This window comes from Brachypodium distachyon, chromosome 2 (genome assembly GCF_000005505.3).
Source record: "Brachypodium distachyon strain Bd21 chromosome 2, Brachypodium_distachyon_v3.0, whole genome shotgun sequence".
NCBI lineage: Eukaryota > Viridiplantae > Streptophyta > Magnoliopsida > Poales > Poaceae > Brachypodium > Brachypodium distachyon.
Window position 1 is genome coordinate 10,990,666 of NC_016132.3, and position 14,152 is coordinate 11,004,817.

At 45.5% G+C, this 14,152-nt stretch overlaps 1 protein-coding gene across 1 annotated transcript; it reads left to right on the forward strand.

Annotated features, from left to right (window-relative positions):
- The first annotated feature begins 629 nt into the window (after positions 1-629).
- LOC100829796 (serine/threonine-protein phosphatase PP1) lies at positions 630-5,500 on the forward strand. Its single transcript, XM_003567618.4, has 4 exons — positions 630-902; positions 3,456-4,015; positions 4,096-4,287; positions 5,025-5,500. Exons 1-4 carry the CDS (start codon positions 701-703, stop codon positions 5,046-5,048), a joined length of 978 nt encoding a protein of 325 aa, XP_003567666.1. The 5' UTR covers positions 630-700; the 3' UTR covers positions 5,049-5,500.
- The last annotated feature ends 8,652 nt before the right edge of the window (positions 5,501-14,152 follow it).

A 14,152-nucleotide genomic window follows, 5' to 3' on the forward strand; every position in this document is an offset into this window, starting at 1 on the left:
TTCTCCAGAAAGCCGGGGAGGGCAGTTTTTCGGAGAAGCCGGTTCAGGAAGCTAAAAAGAACTGATCCGATATCATGTTGTGGCATTTTCCAAGTGTGTTGTCATCAGGGGTTGTTTTGATGATGCACATGCATTTTCTGTTGCTGCATCCATTTTGTCTAAATGTTATTTTTTATGTTTTATATTGTTACATAGACATGATTTTGATACATGAGCATTCCTAAAATGTTGTAATTTTATAAGATATTTTTGAAAAAACCAAAAGTTGCAATGATACCGGTTGAGAAAACGACGGATCAGATGAGATCAGATAAAAATATATGGCGCGACCGACTCCTAGCGCTGCCCCTCGTCTTTATTCATCGTTGGAAATACGACACGCTCAAAAAATGAAAAAAGGCACGGCAAAACTACCTACGGTACATCGGTCAGGGCCGGAGACCAGATCAGAGCGGCCGCTTTCCTTGAACATAACGAATTGACGGAATTTTGCTGCCGAAACGACCAAACCAAGCCACATGGACGGAGCCAAAGAAACATCCAGCCGTCTGTCCTGGGTCCGACAGTGGATCTTCCTTGACGCGCTTTCGATCACTTTGGCCCACGCCATTATCCAATAATCCCCACGCCACCCTCCATTTCTATTCCTCCTTTTCCGTCTCCGTCGCCGTCGAGGGACCTCAGGGGAAGAAAGAACAAGATGATGATGACACGGGCGTCAATGGGGGCCATGGACGGGGCGGCGTTGGACGAGGTGGTGCGGCGGCTAGTCGAGGGAGGCCGCGGGGGTCGCCAGGTGCAGCTCTCGGAGGCGGAGATCCGCCAGCTCTGCGTCGAGGCCAAGAGGGTCCTCCTCTCGCAGCCCAACCTCCTGCGCATCCACGCGCCCGTCAAGATCTGTGGTGAGCATCGCCCCTCCTCAATCAACTCCCCTATAAGGGAGGCACGCATTTCGTATGGTTCGATTCCGTGCGTGCCCCTCGTGGTTGCGTGCCCGACTCCGAGACCCGCGGTTGTGTTTAATTTGGTTTTGGTATTTTTTTTGCTGCGTACGGATCATTCAGGCTTAATTTTGAGGACGCGGTACAAGTTTTTTTATTAATTTAAGAATAATTGTGTGCAATTCAAGGAGTTGAAATGCCCAATTTGTCACCTGGGAATCTTGGCTTATGTTCTTGTACGGTCGTCAATGGCCGGAATGGGTAGGGCCTTTGTTATATAGGTACATCTGTGTTCCCGTTTTAAAACATGTTTGGGAGGATGAACAGCGATTTTGTGCACATTAATACTAGGTATGGAACTGGAACATCGTCATTGAATTGTGGAGTTATTTTCACTTTGGGGGGTAAGTGCTGTTTGTGTGCATATTAATGCTAGGTTGACCTGGTGCTTTCCTTGTTAGTCTTGGAAGTAGGTACTCAAGTTTTTTGGTTGTGATCACTGATCTCAGCAAAATATATTATCATATGGACTTTTCTAGTGTCATTGCTAACTTTATGTGCAGATAACAGCTGTTTTGTGTGCATTGTTTGATTGATTGACCATCTGCAGGGCAAATCTGCAAAGCCTGTTGATCTTCATTAACGTTGGTGTATGCTGTGATTATGTATGTTTCGGTGACGGTTCAGCTTGCAGATTGGTTGCAAAATCACTACTGATTATTCTGTGTTTCTTTGGTACTATCTGGGGATACATTTTTCTTGATACATTTTTGGGTCTAGTGAATACTCTTAGCATACCTGTTATGGATCGCTGGTACTCCGATCCATAATAAGTATCGCTGATTTAGTACATTTTGGGTCTAGTGAATACTCTTAGAATATCAGTCTCGGGTCTGCCCTTGCTCCAGTGGTCTTCAGTGGGTTAGCGGCCAAGTGCCTAGGTGAAATCCCTGCTTGGCGATGGCCGAGAACGACGGCAATGCCTGCGGGTTCCGGTTCCTCCTCAGAGGCATTGTCATGGCCCTGACCGAGCCTTCCTCGAGCACGGAGGCAAACCCTATGCCCGGTTTGCCGGACCAGGCGGTGGAGCCACAACGTCATTCCCTCTTTGGAGGCGCGGCCTTTGCCCATAGAGCCCCTGATGTGGCAGATGGACATGCTGGCCTTTCTGGTCTCATAGGTTGGCCGCTGCTCAGGGCGTGGGCATCTGGGGCACAATGTATGCCGTCGCCGGCGCTTCCTGGATGGCTCCATCTTCAGGTCTAGCCAGGTCCTGCCATCCACTTGCCGACTCCTCCTAGGTGCATATGTGGGGTATGTTGACCCGGAGAGCCTGGGAGTTGTAGTCATGCTACGGAGACGTCCGGCATTGGTCATGATGCGGCCTTGAAGCTCTGTCTCCCGCTTGCTCACCATTCATGGCTGGAGGCTGGACAAGCCAAGTCCTTTCTTATTGCGGTCTGAAGTTGGTGGCGCCTCCTCACCTATTCGTTTGGTGAGGACGGTAGCGTCTTCTTTTTTCCTTTACCAGTTCTTTTCCTGGCCTCGCGTTGGCGGGTGCAATGCTCATATTGTAAATCTTGTAATCCTCGTCGTTGTGCTATCGTAGCGCCTTTTCTTAATACAAAAGATGTGCTTCCAGGCACGTTCGAGAAAAAGAAGAAGTTACTGGCAGGAAGGTGATTTTGTGCTATCAGAGGGAGTATTAACTTAATTTGTCGTGTAAGTTTATTTTCTGCGAGGTTGTACCAAAGTTTTGCATATGTAGCTACTGGTGATGTTACTACCGTAAGAGTTATATTTTGTTCTTCTTTTCTCTTAGAAAGGGAGTTTGTCCCAACAGGAGCCTAGTCTCTGGATTCCTTCATAAAAATCTGGCATGGTTATCCCAATTGATGCAATAAAGACTAATAAAAGTGAAATATACAAACAAGTCTGTAGGCTGCTTGAACAAGGTTTTGCTGTAGTTGGTAAAGTATTGGCTTCAGCGTGTTGCATCCATCTGGTATCTTAGGTGATTGTCGTTACTGGCGAACAGGATGACGTTGTGCTTGTAGGGCCTCCCTTGCGCTCTTGCTTTGAGCTGGGATTTAAAAGCAGCGATGATGCTGTATTGCATCATCATTATGATTGTGCTAAGTCATTTCGGTACATGATGAAAAAAGAAGTCACGTTGGATGATATGGCTCGCTGACAACCAATAGCATCTCATTGTAAAAAGTCATTTTCCTTCTTTAGCAAGTAGACCTAATTGTGTACTGAGCTGTTTAATTCTGAATTTCTGATGTATTCCGCAATGCCTGTTTTGAAATTCTTTTAAGCAAGAATATTTTGTGGGGGTGATCAAGAATTCTATATGCACGTATGTGGTTGAACTCTTCATTGAATTTAGTGAACACCTTCTTGTCTCCTTGGCCATGTCTAAATGTTTGGACCTGTCACCTGGGATGATATTACAGCCTTTTGTTATGTTTCAGAATCTAGCCTTATTGAACATCCCAATTTGGCATGCAGGTGATATCCACGGTCAGTTTGTTGATCTTCTGAGGCTGTTCGATTTAGGTGGCTATCCTCCAGCTTCAACTTATCTTTTCCTTGGAGACTACGTGGATAGAGGCAAACAAAGTTTGGAAACCATATGTCTGCTTCTGGCATATAAAGTGAAGTACCCTGATAAGGTTTTCCTGTTAAGGGGAAACCACGAAGATGCAAAAATTAACAGAGTTTATGGTTTCTATGATGAATGCAAGAGGAGATTCAATGTTCGTCTGTGGAAGATATTCTGTGATTGCTTCAACTGCTTGCCTATGGCAGCACTTATTGATGACAAGATATTCTGCATGCATGGTGGCCTCTCACCTGAATTGAATAGCTTAGATCAAATAAAGGATATCGAGAGGCCTATTGAAATTCCTGACTACGGTCTTCTGTGTGATTTGCTTTGGTCTGATCCTAGTGCTGACACACAAGGGTGGGGGGAGAGTGATAGAGGTGTTGCTTGCACTTTCGGTGCAGATAAGCTTGTAGAGTTTTTGGAGAAGAATGATCTTGACCTTATATGCCGAGCACATCAGGTAGGAAGAAGTCGCTCTACCTATAATTTATCTTCTTTATCTTGACAGTTGTATAGCAATTGAAAGATGAATGCCCTCAGGTGGTAGAGGATGGATACGAGTTCTTTGCGGAAAGGAGATTAGTCACGATCTTCTCAGCTCCAAACTACTGTGGAGAATTTGATAATGCGGGTGCTCTGTTGAGCATAGATGAGAGCTTAATGTGTTCTTTCCAGATCTTGAAGCCAAAAGAAACAGGCGCACCACATTCAAGAAAACCAAATACAAACAAGGTAAATTATCATGTTTCAAATGATTTCGTCTATTCATGGACAAAACGTTTTTATGAGTGAAGTAGATCACCACATAGTTATTCTCGTTTAGCATTGAAAACTGCATTTAAATTGTTCTGAAAACCTTTAGAATAATTCTCCTGTGTGCTAACTTTCTGGGCATGTCTGTATATGCCACTGACTTTGTCACTGGTAATATGGTTCTCACCCACATTGCCATTTTTTCAGGAAAATGTTTTGGAACCTGGTAGTGACTTATTGAATAATTTCCATCTTGTATATCGCTAGACCTAAGAGATTTGAAATTAGTTCACTGCTTACTTGCATCATTTGTGGCTGTCACATTGGAGTGTGACACGAAAATATTGGTGCATCTATCGCTATATGGCAAGAATTGTATTGAAGTTAAGTTGACACCAGCATTGTATGGTGTGTCCCAACACTCGCCACTAACTCTTTTACCATTCTGATTGAAATGTTAAATCGGCACTTATACAAATTCTAGAAAATGTGTACTAAAGGTTATAGGTGAAATCACAATCTGATAATTCCTTTGCTTGGTGCATTTAATCAGTGCATCCTAGCAGTACTAATTTCTTTAATGATCTCTTGCGTGTTTTCCTTTGTGTACTTCAATCCTAACTGGATCACCTTGCATATGCCCTCGTTCGTTTACGTGAAGCTAAAACGTCTTGATGTTTACTAGTTCTTATGCTTGTTTTGCCGTTTCTCAACAGGCACCGAGAGCGGAAGATGGTTAACTTCGTATCCAGTCACATAGTCATAACTGTTGTCAGCTCGAAGGGGGTGATCTCCTATATCTCAGATCCACCAGGGCATGGCATTAGAAGCACTCTCCAGCCCAGTTCTCTTACCCTCTCCGCTACTTGCTGGCGGTACTGCACTCTTCTGTATAGCAGTGTCTGGCTCGCATTCTTGTTGTGGATGCAGTAATTTCGTTGTTGTTAGTTTGTTAGTGTTGTTTCTTTTGCCTGATTGCTGTGAGCTATGTTTCCTTGACAATGTATGGTTGGTGGAGTTGTATGCAGTTGACCCTGGCACCTGTGAAAATTGAACGGGGTACGTTTTTGGTGTGTAGTTTGGTGATCCCTCGGCTTGGAGCTGCACAAGCTACTTAGTACATGCTCCCTACAATTCACAAAACACATTATATTTTTTTTCTCATTTATTTCTTAATATAGCTCATTTCTCTCGTGGCTCCCGCATCCAGTCAATAATTGCTCACACTTATTTAATATTAATCCAATATGAATGGTTAGGAACTAAAAGATAGAGTTGCCTTGGTTAGAGTGTACAAATTTATATGAGATGTTTTGTGAAATGGTGAGAGTACATGCTATGACCGTTGGAGAGTGAGAAGACCATGATCCCGCAACAATGCACGTGTGAATTAAAGTTAGGGTTGGATCGTGTTTTATGCCACCGGGAGCATTTAGTGCCAAGTGTATGGCATATCATGGAATAAAACCACTAATCTTACCCATATTAGTTGCCCTAATGAGTGTCTCATGCACTATATACCATAAAACTGTTGGAAAATGTGCATGAATATTATGTCGATGCCTCACAAATTCCACCGCCTTAGGAGCCTTTGCGAGATCTTTCTTGAAGTCCAGTGGGAGGTTTTTAGCTATCTCATCGACGAAAATGCCGATCAGGTCTCGAGCTACTGGCATCGCGCTATCCCGGGCGCGAGATACGCTTCGAGATCCAGCCAACGTGCATGTATTTGTCCGTCCCAGCTCGTATTCATTCTGTATTCACTGGTCCGGCAACGGTCACCTAGCCCAATTGTTCAGTCCGAGCTCCCGTGCAGCCCACCATCCTTAGAGCAAGTCTAATGGGATCTCTCAAATTTTGTTCCAAAATGTTTCTTTTTTGATCATTTGGGGGAGTAAATGGACATATGTGCTCCTCATGTCCACCCTCATCACCCAACCACATCCCCAAATTTCTGTCCCAAACTAGTTTTTCCTTCTCTTTATTCTTTCTCCTCTCCTTTTCACTTTTTTCTCTTCTTTTTCCATCTCTTGCTGTGGGACCGAGGCGGACAAAAAAGAGCACCGGACAATGTTTGGACACCCCAAACCTCCCCCAAATTTGAGGCAAGTTTGGGGGATGTGTCCGGACAAACATGCAATTTTGTTTGTTTAGAGGATGCCATTAGAAGATAATTTTTAAGGCAAAATATTCATATTCCCCAAATAAAACATTTGGAATAGTTTTAGGGATGTCATTGGAGATGCTTCACGATAGAAACCTGGCCGGTCAGGCGCCCTAGTCATGCTTCCCAACGGATAACCGGCCCATGTCTTCGCGAAAGCTTCATGGGCTATTTTGTGTCTGGTCGGCGCGTTGGCGGTTGGCCTGACCCCAAGAGCATAAATTCGCCTTTTTGGCACAGGTGTTGCACAGATGTGTTCCCTATCCGAGCCCTGGCGAAGAAAACAAAAGGCGCCAGACGAATTGTTAGTGCAAAATTTCGGTTGGCAATGATAGATCCAAGCAGATGCAAGAGAAGCCACCTCTGCGTCCACCCAGGCACCTGGTTATCGTCTCGCGCATTCACCGGACGAGCAGCCCCGCCGTTGGAGAAGCGGGCGCATTCTGACGCACTGCTTCCATTACACTCCCCGGCCACGGTACTCATCGGGGGCATCCTATCGATGTCGCATCCCTCACCCACCTCTCTCTTGCATCCCCTTCATCAAAAGCTCCACACCACCCGCGCTAACGGCGGTGGGGGACATAAAACAAATCCAGCGTCCATATGTTATGAAGACACAAGTTAAACAGGAATGCGCTTCCGCGAACTGCTGACTGATAAACCAAATCAAAGAAACTTTGGGATAAACAGAGATTCGTGCCATTCAGGCGTGCAGCTGCTAACGCCGTCCGTCTCTTCCCCCGACATCACGCTGCCTAGTGCCTAATCTGCCCCGCCGGAAGTCGGATATAAAACACTAGAAGTTGTCGGAGCTTGTGCCCCTCGCCGCCGGGCCGGAATCGTCAGCCAAGATGCCGATTTACTGCGTACATCTACCACGGTCCCAATAACCTCAGGACCGATCACAGAGCGTCATAAGCCGAAGAAACGAACGACGTCCAAGTTTCTTTCGAAATGACCCATGACATTCCGAAGGGCCCATGTCCCATTCGAAATGGCCCACGATATTAACAACCCCTGTACGAATGGCACATGTCGAACTCACTCATCGCCCATGAACCAATCACTGTTCAGAACGCACCCCTGTCCAACATCGGTGGTACAAGTGCCAGCCCATGACGCGGCGCCAGGAATCGCGTTCCTGGCGTTCTTGCCGCAATCCACCATTTCCCAGGTGATCCAATGGCCCAACAACAGTACGCATTAACTCGGCGAATAAATGGACATTTTGGGGCCTCAACGCTACTGATGGTGTACGAAATACCGCATACTGGGCACGAAATCAGTTCTCGTTGGCATGTATTCACATTTTCTCAGAAACCGAGCCAGGAGTGGCCCACCACGAATTCAAACCAGAGTCCTCGATCCCCGGCCAGGATTCGGCCCTGGGAGACAGAAATTCACGTGCTCTCATCGATCTCTTCTCTGGCCAGCTTCCTTGGCGTGGCCATTATGCAGACTAGCCCAGCTCGCCCTTTCCTTCTCTTCTTGTTGTTCTCTTCTTCCTCCTCAAAAATGCCCCCAATTTCTAGTCAAAATTAGTGAGATTTGTTCCCGTTTAACCCACAAAGCTGCACCCCCTTGCTATTTAGCACCCAATGACACCTTGATCTACTCTTTTCATTGAACATTTTGAACTAATTTCGTGTTCCTAAGTTTGGGCAATGGTGGTGGTTTGGAAGAGTTTGGAGGTGGTGGTGGTGCTCATCCGGTGACCGTGAGGCTGCTCGAGGTTGGAGTTCGCACGCTTCAAGAGTAAATCCTAATCTCTCACGTATTTATCCTATAATGTATATGTTTATGAGGATATGTGTGTACGTATATATAGAAGTATGTTTTAGCGTTTGGTAGTGCTCATTATTTTGGACAACTGTTAATGTCGTACTGTTTAGTATTTGATGCATCTAAATATTATGGCCAGGAGTAATATGTTTGATATAATTTTTTTTTTGATGCCGTACTGCTTAGTATTTGACGCGTATTAATATTTTTAATATGCCGTACTGCTTAGTATTTGACGCGTATTAATATTTTTAATACGCCGTACTGCTTAGTATTTGACGCGTCTAAACATTTTTAATATGCCGTACTTGTGATTATTTAACGCGTACTAATATTTTTAATATGCCGTACTGCTTAGTATTTGACGCGTCTAAACATTTTTAATATGCCGTACTGCTAAGTATTTGACGCGTCATAATATTTTTTATATGCCGTACTGGTTAGTATTTGACGCGAATTAATATTTTTTATATGCCGTATTGGTTAGTATTTGACGCGTATTAATATTTTTAATATGCCGTACTGGTTAGTATTTGACGCGTATTAATATTTTTAATATGCCGTACTGGTTAGTATTTGACACGTATTAATATTTTTAATATGCCGTACTGGTTAGTATTTGACGCGTATTACTATTTTTTATATGCCGTACTGGTTAGTATTTGACGCGTATTAATATTTTTAATATGCCGTACTGCTTAGTATTTGACGCGTATTAATATTTTTTATATGCCGTACTGCTTACTAATTGACGCGTCTAAACATTTTTTTAGGCATCAGAGATGTCCGGTGTAGTGAAGTTTGTTTTTTACTACGGTTCCGGTAATGTCTTAACAACCGAGCACGGAGCTGATCTGAGTCAGTTTAAGTATGTGGAGTTGGATCTAACGGCCCCTCAAACATGGACGTTTAGTCAGCTGCATGAATGGTTGGTAAGATGTTTAGCGGTCAATCCTGAAACATACACCGTCCGTGTGCAAGCATTGTGGACCAGGTCAAGTTCAAATATTTTCTGGGTTTTGAGGCCGATAGACCGGACATCAAAGTGGGTGCACTGGTTAGAAAGTTGCGAGAAAAGGGGAACTACACCTGTGGCCTTAATCCAGGTTGTCGCTCATGAGACCAATCGAGCTGAAGGCGAGGGTGAATCAAGTTATGACTTGTCCAATGCAAACTCTGTGTCGAATGCTGGAGGTGGTGGTTATGAATCAGGCCAGAGCTCCGGGGCAGTAGGAGAGGATGAGTACACTGGCGAGGCAGATGCGGACGAAGAAGATGGTCACTTGCAGAACGAGATGGAGGATGAAGATACAGATGGTCGTAGTTCTTATGACGATGAGTCTCATGAGTCGGACGAAGAGGAGGTGCCGATTCCTGCATCATGGAATCAGCACTTCTCTTCAGCTATGACCGTGAACGATGGGCATGACTCTGCATGGCAATATCATCAGAACAACATTGCGAAGGGTGCCAGATTTCCTGACAAGAAACATCTGCAGGATGCCATAGTTGCTTGGGCAATGTCCACGCAAAGGGTTTTCAAAACAACAGTCTCTTCACAAAAATATCTGACAATGGAGTGCGAACAAATAGATTGTCCCGGGAGGGTGCATGGCTATGTTCCTAAGTATGACACAGATTGGGTTGTGAGTGACTTGGTGTTGCACACATGTGTCATTCCCAGTATCCCTCAAGACCATCGTAACCTCTCGTCGACGCTTCTTGCTCGGTTGCTTTACACGGAGATAGTGGAGAGCAAAGCAATGGAAGTGAAGGCCATCATGCATAAGGTCAGGGTAAGGTTTAAGTACAACATTTCGTATGGCAAGGCTTGGAGGGCTAAGCAGAGGGCTCTTGAGGAAAGATTTGGTTCGTTTTTCGACTCGTACGACTCTGTTGTCCGCCTCCTCCATACACTGCAAGGCCCTAATCCAGGCACCTATGTCTACATCCAACACTTCGTGCACCCAGAGTATCCAACTGTGAGGGTGCTGCAATGACTGTTCTTCACTTTCGGTGTATGCGTCCAAGCTTTCCATCATTGTCGACCGGTGTTATGCGTAGATGGCACTTTTCTGACTGGCAAATAAAGGGGGCAGATCTTGACCGCCATTGGTCAAGACGGCAACAATCAAATCGTTCCGCTCGCATTTGCTTTCGTGGAGGGTGAGAACACTGAAAGTTGGTTATGGTTTTTCAGGCAGCTCAAGAGAGCAATTGTGCATGATAAGCCGAATGTGTGCATCCTTCATGACAGACATGCAGGCATACTCAGTGCGATAAGGACACTGACAAACCCTGGGCCTGATGAACAGACTCCATGGCAGGACATGCAGAGTCGTTGGTGCATGCGGCATTTGGGGGCCAACTTCTTCTCGCAGTTCAGGAACAAGTCACTTATGAATCTATTCAAGAAACTCTGCAAACAGAACCAACAATGGAAGTACACTAGGATACGTGGTTATCTTGATGAGTTCACGAAGAAACATGTTAGGGAGAGGACAGCGGCACGAAACGCGGCGGTAGCAGCACATGTAGCAGCAGTGGCTGCACAGACAGCAGTTGGAACAGGACCATCTGAGGAAGAACCTGTTGGGCTTTGTGACTTGCCAGGGTTTGACCCACCCGGCACTAGGAGAAGGGTGGGGAGGCAGATTAAAAACTTCCAGCAGTGGATAGAGCACGAGCCTCTGGAGCGATGGTCTTTGCTGCACGACACACATGGCGCTAGGTACAGCGTCATGACTACTAACTTGGCAGAGACATACAACTTTGTCCTGAGGGGAAATAGGGCTTTACCACTTACAGCCATCGTCGAGGGTATTTTCCATGGCACGGTGAAGTATTTCAGAGAAAGACGCCAGAGAGCTGAAATGCATATCATTAACAACCCAAATACACCGTACTGTGAAAAGATTATGAAATACATGGATGAGAGGATGGAAAAAGCTAGGTCGCATACTGTCGTCGCCATCGGTAATCAAGAACACATGTTTGAGGTGCGCTTGCCAACTGACAAGTTCGGCGTTGGAAATGAATTGAGGACACAGGAGGTGAAGATTGGAAATGAAGTGCGACCAACGTGTGAGTGCACCTGCAACAAACCAAAGTTGCTTCGCGTTCCTTGCTCACATGTACTTGCTGCTTGTGGGCAGCTAGGGATGGACGCAATCTCATTTGTGTCTCCCTTTTACCTGAAAGAGTCTGTGCTTAGCACATGAACGGGTGAGATGCTAGGGTTTCGTGCAATGGGCCATTTCAACAAGGTAACCCCTGGTGAAAGGCGGTACATCCCTGACCCCGGGCTACTGCGGACAGGCACAGGCAGACGCCCGTCCAAGCACATCCGAAATGATATGGATGAATCTGAAGCCGGAGGACCGTCACGACAATGTTTTCTATGCAACCATTTTGGCCACAGGGACACTTATTGTCCAACTTTCGGTACTGGTAGAGCTACTGCCCGTGGAAGAGGCAGACGTGGACGACAAGGGAGAGGAAGAAACTGGGCTTATCATGCATATGTGAAACTATGTGTTAATTTGTACCCTATGTTTTAATTTGTACAATGTGTGGAACTATGTGTTAATTTGTACTCCGTGAAACTATGTGTTAATTTGTACTCTATGTGGAACTAAGTTTTATTTTGTACTCCGTGAAACTAAGTGTTAATTTGTGCCCTATGTTTTAATTTGTACTATGTGTGGAACTATGTGTTAATTTTTACGCTTTGTTCAACTATGTTTTAATATGTACTCTCGGTTTAACTATGCTTAACTTTAATTTGTATGTCTAACTATGTTTATAAATGTTGCAGGCACAAAATGGAGAGAGTATAGTTGCTATCTCCAGAGATTGAGAGTAAGCATCGGGCTGCTCGATTGGTGGCGCATCCTGGGAGTGTCGAGCCCCTTGTCACGTGCACTCCTAAGGAAAATTGGATGATACACCCTGCCTGGATTCAGCGGTATTTATTCAATCATCCCTTGCATGTCCATTTTATTTATTCACCCCTTGCATGTACATTTCATTCAATAATCCCTTGCATTTACATTTTATTTATTCATCCCTTGCATGTCCACTTTATTTATGCAGTTTGAAGTGCGCTGGCCTTTTACCTTTCGCACGACTTGTTGAGGCAACTCGTGTGGAAATGGTAGAAGGCGAGCGACGAGGCTTCAACTCTACACGGGTACAAATTGACCACTCACTGCTGAGCTGCTTAGTGGACAGATGGAGGCCCGAGACACACACGTTTCACTTTCGCTGGGGAGAGATGGCTCCTACTCTCCAGGATGTGTCGATGCTGCTGGGACTACCATTGGTGGGTGATCCCATAGGACCGTTGCAGGCACCAGCTGATTGGCAGGAGGGTATGGCACTACGTTTTCAAGGTAGGTGTTAATTCGTGCCCTGTGTTTTAATTTGTTTGTACTCTATGTGGAACTATGTGTTAATTTGTGCCCTACGTTTTCAAGGTATTCTTGCCGGAGCTGGGCCACTCACCTCGGAGGCTCACGGACTTAAGCTAGATTGGTTGCTCAATTACCAGGTTAGATCGATGTGTTTTAAGTTAATATATCTAACTCATATACTTGCATGGGTTTACTAACACTTGGTTTTTGTTGCATGCAGATTCAGAAGTTTGGGTATCCAGAGACCCAAATGACTGAGCCTCAGATCACTCGGAGCCTTGAGGCATATATAATGTGGCTTCTCGGGAAGGTGATGTTCACCGAGAACCACGTCACCACCATTAGCGCACGCTACATCCCTATTGCAATGGAGATCGCGAATGCAACTTGTGGTGACGACATCACACAGAGGAGTTGGGGTTCGGCCGTCTTAGCGTCTACGTACCGAGGTATGTGCAACGCTTGCCAGCTTGTGTCGCCCAAGTCAGCCCTGCTTGGATGTCCTTATTGTTGCAGCTCTGGTCATGGGAGAGGTTTTCTATCGACCGACCAGACGTTACGGGTGATCACCCTAACCCTGAGCAGGAGTTGTTTGACTTAGAACACATCGACCTGCCTACTTTCGCGACAATTTGGACACGTAGCAAGGTATGTCGAATGTGAAATTCATACATTAGTTTACATAAACCATGAATGAAGCTAAATTCTTTTTTTAACAGAGACGCTTTGCACATGATTAGGTCAGGAATTGCCACCCATCATTCAACGAGCAGTTCGACGTGTTGCACTTTGAGGCGGTTGTCTGGGAGCCGTACACACATTACGCCATCGAGGATAGATACCTTGGCGGGATGTCCACGGTCTGCACGAGAGATTACGCTTACTGGATGACAAAATCAAAGATCATCTTCGACGTCTGCGTGGAGGAGATGGCCCAGCAGAGGGTCATGAGGCAGTTTGGGGCACGCCAATTGGTCGTTCCTCCACCGACGGAGGATCCACTTCCACAGGTCGTCCACAGGTATCTGCAGTTCTCCAATTTATGATTGTCGTCCAGAATTGTCCAGAATTTATTGTTCAACTTTCTATTGCGATCTCAGGTTTACCAGGAATGGAAGTACCAGGACCCAGACTCAGTGGCTGCAGAGGGTTCAGTCGTACGTCACAGAGTGGGAGACTGCGACGACACGGGTTTGGCCATTGGCGGCCTTTGATCTCGATCTATTCAACGGATATTTGCAGAGGTACATGATAGCTACTCGATTGACCATCATTCAGCACTCTCACCCCGAGGAGATAGCCGATCCGAGTTTGCAAGATATGTATCCTAGCCAGTCTACTTCAGGCTCTAGACAGCACGCGGTAAGTATCTTCTCTTAACATAATGCATGTGTTTGTTACGTACTTTGTCATATATATGTAATACTCTTCGTGCCAATTGCAGGCTCAGTTGACACAGGATTTACAGGCCGAGTTTGTT